Raw genomic sequence first — 20,622 nt, forward strand, 5'->3', positions numbered from 1 at the left:
GTTTTGTAATTAGTTATGTTACTGGTTCGAAATAAAATGTATCAATCAATCATGTGTATCCAGTAAAAAAAATTATGAAGGAGGGAGGGACATATAAAAAATGGGTGGACCAAACATGAGTAGGAGTTTAACAAACAAGGATATCAGTTCTTATCTGACCCAGATGCAAATAGAAGGGGAAAGACACAGATAAAGTGCAGTGAAGACAGAGGACTTGCCTCAGAAAAGAGGCAGAAGATAGGTTACTAACTGAGGAGAGAGAAGAGTCCAAAGTTTGACATCTAGATCAGTGTGAGAAAAAGTTTTTAGAGAGTACTTGTCCATGGACAAGTGAGTTTGGCAATTTACTTGTCCGAATACATTTTTCACTTGTCCAGAATGGACAAAAATTGGGGCCACTGGAATCTTCTTCTTCGTCATTGTATTTTACATATTCCCACGGTTTTTATGACACCGCTAACGTAAGTGAGCGGTAAGATTTTACTGCATCACACAAAGGGTTGGGTATCGTTTGGATTTTAACGATTTTTAACGGTTCTGCTTTTCGATTCCGGTTATTTTCGGTTCCGGTTCTTTGAGAGGGTCAAAATAAGTCCCATGATAAACTGGGAGAAAAATATATTTATGAAAACATTAAGTCAAATCTGTATTCCTATTTACAAATCACTTCATACTGTTGAATTTCGTTACGGTTATTGAATACAATTATATAAAAATAATCTCTGCATTGTTTAGTTAGTTCTAAATGGTGCAGTTTGAGAATGTACAATTGGCCCAGTCTCCTCTGATGTTACACTGCAACCTGCCTGTGAGACAGAGTCCAACCACACATGTCCAACACATAGGCCTAATAATAATAACGATACATTATATTTATAGCCTATAGGCCTAGCGCTTTTCTACAACTCAAAGACGCTTGCACGCATGTATTTACACATGCTGCAGCTGCCCAGCTGCTCACTGTTTATAAAAGTAAATAAATAGTATTTTCATTTCAATAATGTACTTTCTATACCCTGCTTCATAAACAATACTGACATCCCTGTGCTCCTCCGAGTCTGGGGGTCCGGGATGTGAGGACAGCGCGAGGACACAGACAGGGAGGCTGCTTCACTTCATAAAGGAAATGGCGGTCAATATTAACAACACAGCGATCAGCTGATACGGAGCATATGAGAGAGCTGCAGTCCGCGGGGCTCGGCCTCGCCTCCTGTCCTCACATCTCTTATTAATCCCGGTACCGGACAATTGTTATTTGTTCCTACTCGGAACCGAGTTTTGCTTCCCAACCCTGCCACTGCGCTACACTTCCCGCCCCGCCCCGTCTAACTGTACAGAAAGCGGCGAGATGCATTTCCTTAGGAATCAACAAGCAAAACCGAAACTAACATTTCTAAACGAACAATGGCGGACACGTACAATTTGCGAATGAGTTCTGCCTTTTGTAAACAGAATATATCAATAATTTGTCAATAAATCAGGGCGAAAAATGTCACTTGTCCACCGGACAAGTCAATTGAAAGATCTACTTGTCCGATATTGTAAATAACACGTCCCGGACGGTGGGACGTGTACTTTTTTGCACACTGTAGATACAAGGTGTGTGTGGACAGGAGGTGAGGGGACGAGTGTGTTTGCAGAAAGAGATCGGGATGAAGCGACACCATGATAAGTTATCTATCTCTTTGATTATCACTGTCTTCTGTTTGGGGAGCCTGCTGACCACTGCCTTCTGGATCATTGTGGACAACAGGTAAGCGTGTCAGTACTTGTAGAAAAATCTAGCTTGATTCATCCCACAAAACTAAGGAGCAAAGATACTAGCAGGGAAATCTGTTGCATTTTGACAATGTTGGCAATCAGTTACATTTAAATTACATGTACGCCTGATTATAAGCTAAAGAAGCTGTACAAATGCCGTTAAGACATAAACATTGATTATAGCTCATCACTGACAAAGATTATAGTGTGGACCAACTTAAACATTTATTGCTAATTCGTTAGAGCTAATAATTTTTAGTTCATCCCAAATCTTTATTTATGATTTGGTGGAACTTTCAAATGAAAGGTACAGAAAGTAAAAAATATTGATTCTGTCGGACAGAAATGTACATTCACAAAAAGTAATACGATTATTCATTCTGAAAACAACACACCATGTGTTACTTTGTTATAACTTCATTTTTCCTTTTGGTCTATTATTATTAGATCAAAGTAAGGTTTTTAATTTTTTAACATTTTATTTTTAATTATACATTAATATATTTTCTTTAGTTAAAAGCAAACGTGTTTTATAATCAATACAATACCGTTTTTTTTTTTACCTTAAACTAATTACATGTACTACAATATCAAAGAATAATTTTGACTTTCAAACTTAAAACACTTCATTACACTCAGTTCACATACTATCATTAAAGACAGGAATATTCTCCTGAAAAGACCTTAACAAATTATTATTATTTAAACATTAACAAAACTCTCTTACAACCTTAACCACATAAACATGTGCACATGACTTTGTACAATTTGCTTGCTTATTTCTCCAGTAAAAATTGAAATATGTAATGCAATAGCCCTCAACTGTCTGACGTTGTTTAAACCAAGCTGCCTTTTAATAAAAGACCAGAATGTGTGCTTGTCAACTTGTGTCATTGCTAAACATTAAACATTATACAACCTAAAACAAATCTCAATATGTAAAACTGGTTCTGCATCTCTCATTTACAAATCGAGGATGTAGTTCAATAGTTTCAACATTTTCATAACAAGAACCAGGAAATACCCGCTCATTAAATTCAGCGGTCTGTCAGATGTTGCACAATAGTTATACCAGATAAAGAACCTTGCTTATAGGAAAAAGCTTATAAATCCAGGCCATCACGTCTTTACCTCTTCCACTCCTGATTCCTTTTTTACAACATAATGTATTTTCAGTGAAGAAATTGTGAATTCAACACTTTGACAGTGTCTATATGGGTCCACACCACATAGAGTTAATTTAACTCTTTTAAAATAATTGGTTTCTTAACAGGGGGTGTGTGGCGCAGTCGATAGAGCCTTGGTGTTGGGATAAGGGGAGCACAGGTTCGAACCAGTGGCGTAGCTGTGGGTGGGCCCGGGTGGGCCTGGGCCCACCCACATGCACGTCTGGCCCACCCACAGCCAATCAGCGCATCATAGCGCAGAGCCGGGAAGCCCAGAAGGAAGTGCCACAAACTGCAGTTCATCTAGTGGCCGACAGGGGATGGATGCAAAAAGGAGCAATTCCCATAGACCCCCATGTTAAAATGCCCAATTTTACAGCAGAAATAAACATGTTTCTAGCCTGGATCCAATAAAACTTATTCTGGATATAGTTAGATTCCACCTTCATGACAATGGAATAGGGAGTGCATTTTTTTACCGTGAGTTTTTATAGTAAGTAAAGTAACTTTTGCCGTGAGTGAATGAGCGAGGGGGCGGGGCAGTTTACACACACGCAGCTGCTACATTTAGCAACACACCCACACGGAGGAGATGGCGGAGAGAACGCGCTCCGAGGTGTGGTTAAACTATAGCCGTGTCGATGTGGACAATATTCGTTACCAAAAGTGGAATAAGAGTTTAGTATGTAAGGGCGGTAACACGAGCAATTTGTCTAAACATTTAGCAAAAGTGCTCCACATTCAGACGGAGAAATGCACCGGATTCGACTGTCTTTCTAGCAGCTCTGTAGCCCCATCCACGAGTAACGTTTCCACGTCAGGTGTTATGTATGCTAGCAGCAACACACGGAGTTAACTCAATTATACAAACATGGGTTAATGATTAGAGGGAACTGAGTTATTTATTTTGTTAAAGTTTCAGCTATTCTGTTTACAGTTCTGTCATCAGATTATTTAATACGATTTGTTAAAACATTGTTGTTTCTTTTGATGTGAAATATTATGTATTTAATTGAAATAAAAAGCAATGTTAGTTTTGTTCACAATTTGTTTAGTTAGTTTACCTTATTTTTTTCTCCAAAAGAACCGATAAAAGTAATGTTAAAGGACCGGATCGATAAGACATAGACATACTTTATTGTCATTTCAACAAGACACAGAGTGTACTATTAAAACGAAATTTCGTTTTACTGGCTTACAGGAACAGGACAATATAAAAACTTGCTAAAATTGTACATATAAATAAATAATAGTGACGTGGTGCAGATAAAATTAAATACAAAGTGTGTGTTTAAAATATAAAGACTAAATAAAATAGACATACTATATAGAAAATATGTGCGCTTTACACAGCGTAATGTAATCTCTGTGTCACTGGTCTACTTGCTGTTCAGCAGTCTGATGGCTTGGGGGAAAAAGCCATTACAGAATCTGACTGTTCTGCTCTTAATGCTGCGGAACCTCTTGCCGGAGTGCAGCAGGGAGAACGGAGCATGGTGAGGATGAGGGGGGTCTTTCAAAATGTTCTGGGCTTTTGTCAGGCAGCGTTTCTGAGTCTCTGATGGGAGGGAGAGAAACTCTGATGATCTTCTCTGCTGTCCTAACCACTCTCTGCAGAGACTTCCAGTCTTTGGCGTTGCAGTCTCTCGACCAGATGGAGATGCCGCTGGTCAGCACGCTCTCTATGGTTCCTCTGTAGAACGTGGTGAGGATGGGAGGGGGAGCTGTGCAGGAAGTGTAGGCGCTGCTGTGCCTTCTTAAATAGTGATGTCGTGTGAGTGGACCAGGTCAGACTGCTTGTGATATGCACCCCCAGGAACTTGGTGCTGTCTGTAGTCTTCACTGCTGTGCCGTTGATGTGGAGTGGTGGGTGACGGTGCTTTTTGTTCCTGAAGTCGAAAATGATCTCTTTTGTTTTATCGACATTCAGGATCAGGTTGTTGGTGTTACACCAGTCTGTCAGATGTTTCACCTCCTCCCTGTAGGCCTGTTCGTTGTTGTCCCTGATGAGTCCCACCACTGTTGTATCGTCCGCATACTTTATGATGTGGTTGGTACTGAACCTGGAGCATAAGCATAAGCGCTATCGATAAAAGTAGTAGTACCGTTGTGTACCCTATGTGGATGTCAGTTTTACACACATTCTGAGGCCGCCGTGCCTATGTTTTTTGTTTTCACTGCTAATTTATGCTTATGTTCTATTAGTGCATTAAAAAATCATTAAAATCATTAATGAAGTTTCAGCTCAGACCCCACGCTTAATATGTCTCCCCCTGGCCCACCTACATTTCTCCAGGCCCACCCACACAATAATTCCTGGCTACGCCACTGGTTCGAACCCCACTGCAGTCAGCATGTCTTTGTGTCCCTGGGCAAGACACTTCAGCCCACATTGCTCCTGTGGGGATTGTCCACAGTATTGAGTATGTAAATTGCTTTGGATAAAAGCGTCTAACAAGTGACATGTAATGTCAACACTATTCAGAGTAATTATTAACATGGCGTTCAAATGTAACTCTTCGTAACCAGTGTTAGTTTCTCAACACTTGCATGGTGTTAAATATTAACTCTATCACAGAATAGTTTATTAACTATGAAAGTGTTACTCATATCTGTGTGACCTCATCCAACGACACACCCCACCCGTCGCCTCAGGTCTGCTGAAGCTAACCTACAGCAGCCAATCAGGACAAAGCTCGGGACCTGGGGTGACAGGGCCTTCGCAGCAGCCTCCCCCCCACACTCTGGAACTCCCTCCCCAGCCACGTCAGATCCACCAACACTCTCACATCATTCAAACAATCCCTCAAAACTCACCTTTTCACTCTTGCCTTCAACTCCTCATCAACTAACCCCTTGCCCTTATTCCACCTAGATTAGCACTTTTTACTTTTTGTTATTTTTGTTTTACTTGCTTGTAAGCGCTTTGAGCACCAGGAAAAGCGCTTTATAAATGTAATGTATTATTATTATTATTATTATATGTTAACACTTTAAGGTGTAAATAAAGTTCTAATAAACTATAACAATTACTACAAAATAAAGTAGGCTAAAGTTGTTTGAAAAAAGATTTATTTTTCAAACATTCGCACCACAAAAGCGTTTTAAAATACATTTCAAAATACACAGCAATATGGAACAATGTATGCTCTCATTTTCATTACAGTATTGCCTATCAAAGGGTCTAACATAGGTGAGCTGGTCAATACAAATAACTAGGGCTGTGCAATTAATCGTATTTTAATCGCGATTACGATTATGGCTTGCGACGATTATGAAAACAGCATAATTGACAAAATACGATTATTTTGCTGGGTGCGCTTTCGCCCCTCCCTAAAAGCCCATTCGGCCACGTGGGAGTGACGTGTTGTGAGTGTTCAGCGCGAGCGAAGATGTCAGAACAAGAGCAGCAACTCGTTAAAAAGAAGGGTAAAACTATTTCCACTATTTGCAAGTACTTTGCCATTACATTCCACATCGCTAAAGATATGTGCCCAGTTAGCACTGTTAGCAACCAGGGCTTTAAGCAACTTGTCAACACGTTGGACAAGCGTTACGCGATGCCGTCTCGGTATTATTTCAGCAGGTCTGCGCTGCCTGCACTATATGACAAATGCCGTGGGGAAGTTGAGAGAGCTGTGGCTTCAGCTGACTACTTTGCGACCACAACGGACCTATGGTCTAGCCCAGGGGTGCCCAACCAGTCGATTGCAAGATGTGTCTAAAAATAGAACAACAATATTCTGTTTTATCGCATGTCCTGTAACATAATCTTCCTGTGCCAGAATAATGCACATGAACGCATCAAAGCTTTGTGATTGGCCGGCGTCACCCCATGTGTCAGGGCGTGGCTGAGGGTCTTCAGTACAGGTGGCAATATCGTCACCTGCCTGCGCTCATCTCTGAAACTAGACCATGTAAACAGGCTGTTGTTTCTTGCAAAAAATCTTTAAGAGATAACACGAGCAGCCCTACCAGCATTTGCCATGGTGGCCTAAACATTTTTATTTGGTCTTAAATTGTAGTTCAACATTTATTTCCTGTTACTTCTGGACCATGACGGTTGGCCAGCCTTCAACGTTTAACTGAGTGGAATATGTTGAATATGTTTAACCAAAATGTTGGCTATATGTTAAGGAGTTTTCAGTAGGTTGTGACAGTGCACTGCAACATGTTTGATTTCATTTATTTTGGTCTAATTTATTTTTATTTATCATATTAATAATATATGTTTAGTATGGTTTTGGAAGTGTGCTCCAACATATTTGTTGATCTTGTTTATTGGTAAAATATTATTTGTTTTAAAGTTCAATAAATGGTCAATGAATAATCGTCAAAATAATCGTGATATCAATTATTGACCCAAATAATCGTGATTATGATTTTTGCCATAATCGCACAGCCCTACAAATAACAGCATGTTCATTACTTTGGTCCTCTATATATAGGCGTGAAAGTAATCATCAAAGTACAGCGTGTGAACAGTGCAACCAATTATGAAAGCACGCTGCTCGTGAATGATGATGTTGCGTATTTTCATGAACACAGGTAGGTAATGGAATGTTCCAGTGCATATGTATAGATCAATTTGGTATTCAGTGCCATAATTGTTGACCCATCTTGTTGTTGAAACCTCTGAAAATGCATCTAAATGCAACATCTGACACTGATTGACCTTCCAAGCTATTTATTGTTTTAATTTTTAAAGGACCAATCTCAAACCTTTTTAAATAATAGCTTTCATAATAAAAAGCCATTTGCTGCAGGTGTTGCTTAACAAGAGAGTTTGTAAGGTTTTTAAAAAATGTTACAGACCTTTTAAAAAAAGTATGTTTTGCTTCGAATCGCATACACCACATATGGATACGAGGCCAATTTGTGTAATACATCTTGAATAGTGAATCATTAAGTGGTGTTTGGGAATCTATTTCTTATCAGGAAATAACACTTGGAACATGTTGTGGTGGTCACAGATCAAATGTTTTAGGTAACTTATCATTCCATCTGTCAGGATAGGGGAGAAAACAATATTAACTATTTGCAACAAAAGGAGCAAAAAGTTCCAATACTTATTTTCTCTTTCAACCACATCGCCAAAGATAAGTGGGGTATTGCGGAGAACACACAATGACTGAATGGCGTTTTGTTGTCTTTTGTTGTTTTGTTTTCTTTGTTGTTTTGTTGGCGTCTTGCTGTTGTTATCAAGTTTTAAAGCACTTGGTTTGTTTTTACGTTCCAAGTAACCATAGTTAAAACTCTGTACCCTGTCTGACAGCAGGGGTGGTTCTAGGGGGGGGGGGCAGGGGGGGCCAGTGCCCCCCTAACACTGACCTCTGACCCCCCTGTGGCCCCCCTAACAATGAAAAGTTTTGTATTTATTTTTAAATGTATATCTTCTGGTACTCGGTTTGCCAAAAACCGCAGGATTTTGTTGCTGTAATGTGAGATTGTGCAGACACCATTATGTAAAGTAGAGATGTAACTGTTCTTTGCCTTTATTTATATATAAATATGGTGTTAGTGCAAACATTGCACTATAACTTAAGCTGAAGCTAACAGTAATAACTATAAGATCTATCTGAAATAAATAAGTGTACTGAAACAAATACCAATAACTATATTGCATTGTTTTCTTATGCGCAATTACTTACTGTCTAGTTCTCTTTTTCGTCTTGCATTTATTGTGCCCCCCTCAGAAAATAACTGGCCCCCAGTGGCCCCCCCAGTCAAATTGGTCTAGAACCGCCACTGTCTGACAGTGCATTCAAAGAGATGTAACCATTTTTCCATTCAGTAGGCACTGAAAGAAAAGCTTTAGCTCATACTATACAACACCCTCTAACAAATCACACTAAATGCATTACAACAGGGGTGTGGAACCTTTTTCCTCTCAAGGGCCATTTCAATTTTTTCAACATCCTCCGAGGGCCGTACAAATTATTGACCTCTGCTTAATAAACTAAAATCACAGCCCATTCATTTGGCCTTTCTTTCATGCTGCGCAAAGAAAAAGCAACCTCTTAATCCAGATATTTTACCATGACTCGCGACATGAGGAGATACATGGATACATCTCTCAACATCCATATGAAACAGAACAGTGAACATTTTTTTATTTTTCTTTATGGATATTTTACAAATCACTCCCTTTTCAAACTGTATTCTTGTTTATTAATAACAACTTTCTTTTACTGTCATATAGTATTTTATACCTGTTTACTTTATGCTCTTGTTTTTTTATAACTATAATGATCATATAAAGATGTGCCTCTACCTCACTGGTTGTAGAAAAAGCTTCTTATACCCGTTAGCATAACAAGCTAACCAGATGCTAATAACAACAAAGCTATTGACTGTATGATCAGTATGACAGATGAGCAGATCGCCACTGGGCTTTCAACTAAAGACACAGCCACGCAAAAACTGCGGCATGTGTACGGCTCCTTATCTGAAGTGCCGGAGCGGCGTTCTGGTGCTCTCCGTCAGCACTGCACCCCTGTCAGACAAGACATATACCGTTATGACACGTTAGGCTCGTGTTGTGTTCAAGGACCCTGACCTTGGCCAGATGCACCAGTAACATTAACCTATGATGTAGTCTTGCAAGTTTCTATAATTCATTAGCAAATAAACGCAAGCCTTCAAAACAGGGATCACATTAAATACTACCGATATAATTTTTTGGCTTGGTTAGCTAGCGCTAACTCTAGCTTAATGCTAAAAGCCCACAAACAAAACACATCTTATCTTAGCGGTGACTCGCCTGTCTTATAGCACAGCTCAACAGGAAAATAGTCTATCACACTTTTGTGGAGTTAAGAGTTAAACGTTCAGAGTTAATGTACTACAATTACACTAACAGATTTGATTTATAGATATTTCATTTTTAACACCAACTATTTCTCTAATGAGAGTTAAATATAAGGGATTTAACTCTATCAGGAGTATATTTAACTCTACTCTTGTTTAAATTTCACCAACACCAAAACATTAACACTTTATGTTAACTTTTCTGTCCAGATGGAGTGTCAGGTATTTATTGAGTCTAAATGTCCTTTTCTGACTACGCATCGTGTGGAACTCTATATTAAACAAAGAACCCTTGCATTACACTGTATTTGAATACAAGCTTTAGAACAAACAATATGCTGTATTCAAAAGTCTTTCATGCAGTGTATGGCTGGGGTAGGCTACAGCCATACCAAGAAATGGCTTAACCTTATAGTCTAGCAGGAAGGGCCCTCAGATTTTGAGATACCCCTACCCGAGGTAGAACAAATGACAACAATGATTTTTCTTATCTTTAGGGTTTCCCATTAATGAAATTGATTGTTGTCAAATTTTATTTTGGGGGAAACATTTTTTTTTTGGTTGTTCCCCAATCCCTGAAAAAGAGCCAAATTAGACTAGGCCGAATATGGGAAAGGTGACAAAAAAGCCCATAACTTGAGAATGGCCACTCTTTTCCTCTTCAGATTTGCTGAGGTATGAACCAGGTGGCTGTCCCACATAACCGAATACTCAGAAAATCATTTAACTGAAGAAATACTGAATTATAGTCCTGTAAACTTAGCTTTAGTTAGACGGAAATTGTACTTTTTGGTGATAGGAACATAGGACTCCATCACTTTTCTCTCAATTATCAGAAAAACAGAAATCCCTAAAAGATATACCATTACTGAATTGTCTAGGGTGCTATTGAACACTAACCAGTAGTTGTATGGAAATATCTGGTACAGTTCTATTGCAAATGAGATTTCTTTAGACATAGGCCTACCTCTTCTCTGATACAGTCAAATTCAGAATGGGGGAGAAGTGGCACAATAGCCTATAAGTTAAGAATGCTCACTCTGATGGTCATTATATTTGGAGAGGGAAATACCAGGTGGCGACATCACCAAATAGTCAGAATATGAGTAACCCAATACAATAAAGTGTATTAGTTCGCACATTTATTTGATCACCATGGAAACCTTTGATCTCTGGACACCTCGTTAGCTCAAATATAAACACCTGTGTCATGGAACACGATGATGTCATAACTCCAACTGACATGCTCAGAGCAGCAGACTTCAGATAAAGGTTAATGGTCCTGCCCTCAACAGCTCTACGTCAATTATGGGGTGTCATCATATGCCGTTGTATGTAAAAGTTAGTTCAAAAGTTTGCAGTTCAAATATTCTGCTGCTTTTCCAAGCTTTTTTTTACTTTCTTTTCTTCTCTTATCACACATTCAAGCCCCCAGTGTTCATGTATCATTTCAATCTACATTTTTCACTTTCTTCTTACACATTACATTTCAGCATAGCAGTTTAGCGTCAGCTTTTCAGCATAAAGCATTCCCACTAGCAATTTCTTCAGGAATTGCATTCTCTAGTTAGCTGACGTTGTCCGTGTCAACAGGAGCGACAGTCCGCACACACACAAGACCGCAATTATGGCAGAAGCAAAAAAGCCCAAAATATATCATTTTAACTCCGAGTGGGAGGATGATTATTTTTTTGTTCATTCCAATTCAAAGTCCATCTGTCTCATCTGCAATGCGAGCGTGGCTTTACCGAAGAAGGGTCATTTAGAGCATTTCAAAACGGTGCACAAACGCTAAGAGACGGAATTCTCTCCTAATTCTGCCCTACGCTCTTCTGTTCGTTGCGTGCATATGTATCAGAGTTAAACATGTGAATACATAATTATGCGTTTGTGAATGTTTAATTCATAATAAGTTGTGAATTTTAAGAGATGAGACTGTTTCATTTAATATTTTAAGTTTTGTTTCCCGTGGGGACCGGGGAACACTGTCCCGTTGCACGTCTTTTTTTTACTTCCGGTATGTATTTTCCACCCTCCGGGGTGTCACACCAAGCTGTGGTGATTCTCAGATGTAAAGCAGTGGTTGTACAGAGAAAAGATTTCAGGGTGACAGGCTGTCACTGTCACTACCCGATCTGCAGCTCTGCCCGATCTGCAGTGCGCATGTGCAAGATGGTCCGCCATATTGGACAACTCCGGACGGCAACCCAAGTAGGACAACATTGACACAGTGGCTTTTGGCAAAGCTCAAAAGGAAAACTCGAGAGAGATGAGTTATTGTTATTACAACGTGACTTCACTATTATTTAACAACTCTTTTTATTGGGTTCTTTTATTTGGGGTTAAGTACATTGTCAGAATAAGTGAGAAATGAATGTAACTTCTGTTAGACAGCTATCATACTGAATACATATTTACTGTGAATGTATGCAAAAATGTATGGCATATGGCTGTCTGACAGAAGTTAAATCCATTTCTCACTTATTCTGACAATGTACTTAACCCCAAATAAAATAACCCAATAAAAAGAGTTGTTAAATAATAGTGAAGTTACGTTGTAATAACAATAACTCAACTCTCTCGAGTTTTATTTTTGAGGTAAAAAGGTAAACCTTCTCCTGTACAGTAGCCTACAAGGGCTTGTCTAATAGAAATAGAATCTCACAGAAATGTATTAAAATCACATACAGAACAATTAGTTACAAAATATTAGAATTCTGAAAGATTTCTTGAAAAACAGGTAAAATTATTTTCTTACAAATAACTCCTGTTGCTTTCCAGTATACAGAGCCCAGGTGAGACAAAGATAAACAATGACAGCGTTCTGTGTGTTGTCTGATGGCTTACCTCACTTGTGTCTCTCTACTTGCTAACTAATTTGTCTAAAATGAACTGCCATTATCAATGAATTCAACGGGCTCTGCCACTTATTCACAGGGGCGTTTTTTTATATGTACAAAAGTGGTGGGGCACAAAAAACTTAGATGTCTATATATAAGCTTCTGCAGTGAGGTTCATGGCTGGTGAGGCACTGGCACTGACTCTTCAGGTTTACAAATATTATATTTTGACCTAAATCAAAATATAATATTATTTTCAAAAGCTTTTTTTGTCTGATGCAATTAATTTTAAACAGACAGTTCAACAAAAGGATACCCAACAAATGTAATTTTATCATTTAAATATTGAATTGTTCTCTCTTAGTAAGATCCCATTTTCAATACAATTGCGGTCTTGACTTAAAGATGAAGTCCATTTGCCTATCCTTCTGGACAAAAATCTCTATTACTTTTTTGTAAAAGTCCTCCTTATCTTCTTGTAGTTTCAAAAGTCTATCATAAATCTAATCGATAGATTTATGATTCCAAAATGATAAAAGTAGGGTAGACATGTGGATATTATCGGGCTGAACAAAACGTGCATTTATCTAACAGGTACGTTTCCCACAGATCTTATTTTGAGCTATGTTCTAAAATCCTATGGAGAAATCTCATTGCTTTTTTGTGGAGGGAAGCCATGCGCAGCTTACTTCCGGGTTTTAGGACGCGTCTCTCGTCTCCTCTTCACAAACCACACTTTTCGCGGCACACGTACTTACAGCCAATCAGCTCTGAATTATGTGAGATGACGTATGGTGGGGAATGGCAGCTCAGTGACCCTATGGTCATTATTTTTTTGCCACAAACATTAAATAGGACAATACTCTGAGCATGCGCAGTGTAGTTTTTACAGTCACCGTTTACTTAGACAGTGAGAGGGAGGGGCAGGATCAGGTTTTGTCCCACATGGCTCTAAACAGCCCAATAGGCACACACTGTAGACACTAATTAGAAGAACACAGACTAAAACAGCAATGTACAGACGAATCAGATGATTAAACATGATCTTAAAATATATTTTACATATATATATTTTTTTTTTGTTGCATTTTTTTGTAATAATTATTTGTAATACTTTCTGCTGACACTAGGTGGGGCACCTGCCCCTAATGACCAGTCGCCACTGCTTATTCATCATGTTCAGCTTGGCTTATCAGACCTCTTTAGATAGTTGATCATCTTGGCAGTGATATACATCTAGTATGTTCAAAGGCTTATCTGCCACATGCTTTAAAGCTGAAGTACTTCCAAATGAGGGTATACAAAGAACTTTGAAAACAGAAAGATTTCTTTATCAAAAAAGTTCGTAGGTGCTATATATTTTTGAGAGTTTGGTAAATATGTACTTGTAATAAGACTCCCAGTGGCATCTCTTAGATACATTGGCATCAAGCAAGGTAGTGCCCTTATTTTAGCGTCCTTTTATTGCAAAAATGTGATTATAATTTTACTGACATGACTCTCACACTCAGAGGTTTCTGAAGTATTTTAGACTGGACATACTGATTTTATATAAATATATGAAATGGTTAAAAACACTGCATGTCTATTTTCCTGAGTAAGATTTTTTTTGAACGTTTTGTAAATTAATCCAAAATGTATTCGTTTTTTCTTACTTAATGCAATGTTTTTTTTAATGTGAAGTGGTTTCTTATACATGCGGTGCTGAACATGATGATTTGTGTTTTGCATTACAGTATTTGTGGACTTTTGTTTAATTGTTGTTTTAGATAAACCACACCTGCCATCATAGAGCTCATTTGCCTTTTGGTGTGCACTATGTATAAATGAATGTGCTGTGCTGTTTCTCTCTTGTTTGCTGCACAGCCATCTTGTACCAAGTAGACCACCTTCACCCAAGAAAATCCCCCCTTGGCCCTCTGACCTTTGCAAAGGATGCAGGTGAGAGCAACCACCTTCCATGCTTCTCCTTGAATGGACCTTTCTGTTAATGCCTTCATCAGATCTAGTTATCACGAGGCGTCACACACCTGACTGTGTGTGTGTGTGTGTGTGTGTGTGTGTGTGTGTGTGTGTGTGTGTGTGTGACAGGGCGCTCATTGAAAAAGTAAGAGAACGCTACTCAAAAACTTGGAAGAAGCAAGAAGATCTTTACAGAAACCTCAGGTAATTGTATTTGATTACATTTTGTTTAAAAGGTTTTGGCCAGAATTGCATTAATAGTCCATGCAGGCAAAGATTTGCTGTTTCTCAGGGGAAGACATACAGTCAGCCAACTTGTGGAACCACGCAAAGTTATGTGATGAGACCCTCTGTATCGCGAGCGTCGCCGACGGGCTGCCGGGGTGCTAGTGGAGCGCCGACTAAACTGTGGCGCGCTTAATTGCGCCGGATTTGCGAATAAGATGAGGCCCCCTCCACGAGGTGAGGCCCCCTCCGCGAGGTGAGGCCCCCTCCGCGAGGTGAGGCCCCCTCCGCGAGGTGAGGCCCCCTCCGCGAGGTGAGGCCCCCTCCGCAAGGTGAGGCCCCCTAGCAGACACCTGATCTGCGTGTAGGGAAGGGCGGGCCTGCAGTCAGCAATTGTATAAACGCTAAACATTGTCACAGTTTGGGACTATTCAGTGAGTAGGTCTTAAAAGTAGTTAAAAGAAGCGATTTCATTCAACAAATTGCAACTGAATCCATTGGCTTTCTTATGTAATTGAAAAAGTGGCCAAAAATCGTAACAAATGTAGCACGAGTTAGAGAGTTTGGTAAAACAGAGGGACTTCACCAGAAGATAACTTTAACTCACCTTGATGATTATGGAATACAAATTCTTATAAGAAAGAAAATACGTTTTATATACTGTACAAACTGTGTTAGCTATCTGTTCAACAAAGTCCTTCTGTTACCCCAGCTCTCAACTGAGAAGTCAGTGCCAGGGATTTGACAGGGCCATCATTACCCAGGCCAACACTCCAGTGGGATCAACTATTGTGTACGCTAGGGAAAAGAACAAGAAGACCCTCAAGGTGACTCCAGAGATTTTCAGCACCTTCATAAAGGTATGTCGTTTTTCATTCATTGTATCACAGCATATTGTGCTTGTTGTCTTTATTGTTCCTTAAAGGGCTCAGAGATGATAAAGTATGTGTTTAGTTACATGGTGACTGATTGATACAAACGACCACTGATGACCACCCTTTCAAAAAACCACACACACACACACACACACACACACACACACACACACACACACACACACACACACACACACACACACACACACACACACACACACACACGTACGCACACACTCACGCACACACACAGAATTAGGATTTTCTATAAAAAAACTGAGATTTGAAGTGAGGACCCCTTAATCTGACGAATGCTCAACAAAACTCTATAATCTTATTTCAATATACAGCATGACCTGCTTTTAATGATATAATTGCAAATTTGTAAATGTGAAATCATTCTAGTTATTAGTAAATTGGTACTTTTGATTTTCATTCATTCTCAAATTTGTAACTGGCTTCACACCAGAAAAAAGGCATCCAGTACCCTTTCTAGGACAACACCAGTCTACAAAGTTTGCATTCATTTTGATATCAACTGTCTGATCCATGGAGACAACAACTTTGTCAGGACTAACCGGAATAGTTCAGAAAAAAACAGTCACAGATTAAGAGTAAGTTTCAGGTTCCAGGATACAGCCGACTGCTCCTGATACTGGGATGGTTTGAATACGCTACATTTCCCTGTGTGAGATCAGCTGCGATGCCAAATCCGGCCAAGGGGCATAAAGTTGGGGGCCCAATGGCCCCTTGCACACTTCCAACCCCCCTACTACCTGCGCCCTAGCTCAAACCGCAGCTTCAAACTCTCTGATTTTGATCTCAGATACACTATAGTCAGTCATTTTTTAGAATTGTGCGCTGTTTCAGTACATTTAAAATCGTAAAATAAAGTCCGGTGCCTTGCTCAAGGGCACCACGGCAGGGCAGGAGGTGAACTGGGACCTCTCCAAGTAGAAGTCCACACTCCATATTTAGGTCTGGTCGGGGACTTGAACCGGCAACCCTACAGCTCCCAGTTCAATCCCCTACTGACTGAGCCACTGCCGGACTATATATCATATGCATGTTACGGTATGTCCACACAGCAGCTTTTCAAAAATCTTGAAAATCTTGGAGCTGGGCGTGTCTGAAAGCTTGGGGATTTCGCGACCAACAACCAATCACATGAATCTCCCGCCCCCGACATACAAAGCAAAAAAACCCGGTTCTTCTCCACTATTTCTTTAAACATTTATGAGATTAATGTCTATGGTGCTATTTTATGCTACATTCCATGCTGGCTAATGATACTGTCTATGCTTGCTAGCAACGAAGTAAACTAGCAACGAAGTAAACTGGATATAAAATCCCCAAACAAGCAAAAACCTACCAGTTTCACCCACAGCCTCTGCCACCTCCCTCCATGCCTGGTTCCTCCGGTTTGTATCCCGGTAAGTAAATAGGGACTGGTCATAAAGAACCGGGTGATTTGCTACCGCAATAACTAAGTTCTCCTCCATTTTTGTGGAATATAGAAATGAACTGCGGTCTGGTTCTCCCAGCTTGCACGCGGTTTGATTGGCTAGCGCTTGAACTGTCAGATTTGCATAAACGGATCTGATTGGCTATCGCTTCCAGCTCAGCCTCAAAAGTTCAACATTGTTCAACTTTGGAATCCTGAACATCCTGGAAATCCTGGAAATCTTCGCCTCGCCCCCCCACAATGCAGTTCGGCGACAAACCAATTAAATGTTTTCATTGGTTTTATTTCCAGGAGAATCCATTTCCAAAGAAAAAATGGGAAACGTGTGCTATTGTCGGGAACTCAGGGATTCTGGCAAACAGCAGCTGTGGAGAGATGATCGATTCGGCTGAGTTAGTTATCAGGTGAGAAATCTGTCAAGGTCAGAGGACTGAAAGGCTGATGGCGACATAAATCCACAGAATAATTCTAAATAATAATTTCTGACTCGTCTGGTATGCCTTTTCAGGTGCAACCTACCTTCTTTGGGAAAAGGCTATGAGAGACATGTGGGCACCAAGACTGACATCGTGACAGCCAACCCAAGCATTTTGTTGAAGGAGTGAGTAAATAAATGCGTCTCACTGCACCAATAGAGTGTTCCCTTGGTGTTGTTGCTTGACATCTTTTTATTTTCAGGTATGGAGATCTAATGGGGCCACGCCGTCCATTTGTGGAGAGTCTACATAGCTACGGAAAATCCATGATGGTTCTTTCCCCCTTCTCCTATGCAGGCAATACTCCGGTGTGCCTGAGGGCAGTATACAGCATTAGGGACTTTGAAAGTCCCATTCAGCCCATGTTCTTCAACCCTGATTACCTCCGGAGTCTGAAAGACTTCTGGAGCTCCAGAGGCCTAACCAGAGGCCTACTCAGCAGCGGCTTACTGATGGTTAGCATAGCGCTGGAACACTGTGCCAACGTGCATCTGTACGGTTTCTGGCCCTTCAGTAATCATCCATTGGAACTCAATGCCGTGAAAAACCACTATTACGATGATAAAAAAGGTATATGGACTGTCCACTACATGCCGGATGAGTTTGACCTGTTGTTGCGGCTGCACAGTCAAGGTGTGCTCAGGCTTCACCTAGGGAACTGTCAACCGGGTAGAAATTAGTTCCCAGGTCCAGAGACAGATGAGACTGGGCATCTGAAGAATCGGGACATTTCCTGGTGGACTGAGGGTTGATCTCAGAATTTGTTTCTAAACTATGCCTTTTCAATACAATCCACTCACTCTCCCCCCATATCAGTTCCTAGACCCTCTGAGCAGAGGGATAAACCAGAAGGTGCAATACAATATATTGTCACTTACACCAATTAATACATTTGATAAATAATTAGGATCTCAACTTTGATAAAAAATCATTAGTATTGTCATTTTGGCCATAATAATAGTCATAATCATCTTTTACTTTTCCAGCAAAATTGCAAGGAAACGGTTATTCAAAATATAACTTTCAGTCATGGAAAGGTTTCGATATTTGAAAAGATGTGACATATTGTGAGATGTAAAGGAATTTCAGTTAGATATATATATATATAACTCCCTTGTTTTTATTCCAAAGGCCACTCACACTCATTTGCATTTCAGTCGCCAAATCCATATAATGCGTTGTCAAATGTAATAATAATAATAATAATACATGGGACTTATATAGCGCTTTTCTGGAAACCCAAAGACGCTTTGACAGAGAATTTAAAAAAGACAACAACAAAAAAACAAACAAACAAAGAAATACAAAAAGAGATAAACAAAACAGAAAATAGGGGGGGGGGGGGGGGGGTCAGTGGTTGAATGCAGTGTTGAACAGGTGGGTTTTGAGTGATGTTTTGAATGCTGTGAGGGAGGAAGAATCTCTGATGGATTGGAGTAGAGTTCCAGAGGGTGGGTGCAGCAACGGAGAAGGCTCTGCCGCCCCAGGACTTGAAATGTACACTTCCTTCTCCTCAATTTGATCTCCCTGTCTGTCTGTGTGTGTGTGTGTTCCTAAACGTTTTCTCCTCAACAGATAACCTGTGACAACCCTGTGGTTGTCCACCAGTTGGTGCTGCTGTAACCTGTCCACCAGTTGGTGCTGCTGTAACCTGTGTTTCTTGTAATCAGCAGTGATGGGACCCACCTGTGGCACTTGATTCCAGTAGATAAGAGGGCTGCAGAACAGGCTCTCGGTCTCTCTCAGCTGCCCTGCTCGGTGCAGCAGGACAGCGCTCCTCTGTTCTGTTTGATTGTTGTTTGTAACCACTGTGTTGCATAAAATAAGTGATTGTTTTGGGCAACTCCGGTGTGGAACTGTTGTCCTTATGTTACAAGCAGAGCCAGCTTGTAACATAGTGCTGTCAAAATTATCGCGTTAACGCCGGTAATTAATTTTTTGAATTAATTGCGTTAAAATATTTAACGCATTTAACGCATGTTGTAACAGTTTACTTATTTGGGGTGCCAGTCAGGTCTCAGATTTTTCACGTTTCAGATTTGGCTTAGTCAGTCAGTTTTTGTAAATCTGCACAAAGGTGTATACATCTCTCTAAACACCCCACATTGAATGACATTAAAATATAAGAAAAGACACAACTCAAAATCATAATCACAAGTAGTAAGTGTATTTTTGAATACAAACAAATTTGTCTTCCCACAGTTCAAAATGTAAATCCAAAACGTTCCACTCTGGGTGTCCTTCAAAATAAATAAAACAGTCAATTACCACAGGAGAATGTCAGTCGGTTTGAGCAATCCAGTCCTGGTTTTTAAGGTTTTGTGAGATGAGCGGCTCCTTTCAGCTTTGTATGCAATAATCCAGGAACGTGAAGCAAGGGTATGATGCCGGATGACGGTGGACCAGACAAACGGTACGGACTGTAAACGACCTAACTGCTGGTTGCTAACAGATGAGCGTGTTGCTCCGCCGATCCCTCTTGCTGCACACACACCTTTTCCTTCCGGCTCCGTCTAACTAAATAGGGGGAAAAGGAAATGAGGCGCCAACCAACAGCGAATCACTGGCTGGGTGGGCGTTACCGTGAGTGACTACCGGTCACATAAACACCGGTTGTTACAATGTGCAGAATGGCCCGCCCCATACGTGCCACCAGTGGCAGTGCCAGGGTATGGCTGGGGTAGGCTACACCCATACCAAGAAATGGCTTAGCCCCACCATGAAAAATGATGTTAAAGTAAGCAAAATAAAGTCCGCCAATTCGCGCGGAGTAAATTGCACAGACAGCAGTTAGTAAGATTGATTTCAGTAGCTACGGTTTTGAAAACTTTTGTCACGTAGTGATCGTCCACTCAATAGAACATCTTTGATAATGTCTTCTGGCCAATCAGAATCAAGATAACGGCGTGGTGTTGTTGCAGGAAGTCCCGACGGAGAATAGAGATGGCAAATCCGGATCATTTTATGGACTCGGAGTCTTCTGAGTCAATCATTGAAGAGATCCGGATCATACGAGTCATTTGAGTCATTTGAGTCATATGA

The 20,622-nt window shown here is 40.2% G+C and overlaps 1 protein-coding gene across 3 annotated transcripts; it reads left to right on the forward strand.

The window, feature by feature from the left end:
- Positions 1-1,457: 1,457 nt before the first annotated feature.
- LOC117533385 (alpha-2,8-sialyltransferase 8F-like) lies at positions 1,458-20,326 on the forward strand. Of its 3 annotated transcripts, none has more exons than XM_034197085.1 (8): positions 1,458-1,753; positions 14,444-14,518; positions 14,669-14,743; positions 15,477-15,624; positions 17,396-17,508; positions 17,613-17,705; positions 17,783-18,150; positions 19,251-20,326. In XM_034197085.1, the coding sequence occupies exons 1-8, from the start codon at positions 1,653-1,655 to the stop codon at positions 19,277-19,279; spliced, it is 1,002 nt and encodes a 333-aa protein (XP_034052976.1). In that variant the 5' UTR covers positions 1,458-1,652; the 3' UTR covers positions 19,280-20,326. The 3 variants fall into 3 exon arrangements, with proteins under 3 accessions (XP_034052976.1, XP_034052977.1, XP_034052975.1); XM_034197086.1 differs by having other exon boundaries at positions 19,254-20,326; XM_034197084.1 differs by lacking the exon at positions 19,251-20,326 and having other exon boundaries at positions 17,783-18,887.
- The last annotated feature ends 296 nt before the right edge of the window (positions 20,327-20,622 follow it).

Source organism: Gymnodraco acuticeps, unplaced genomic scaffold (genome assembly GCF_902827175.1).
Source record: "Gymnodraco acuticeps unplaced genomic scaffold, fGymAcu1.1, whole genome shotgun sequence".
NCBI classification, from domain to species: Eukaryota; Metazoa; Chordata; class Actinopteri; order Perciformes; family Bathydraconidae; genus Gymnodraco; species Gymnodraco acuticeps.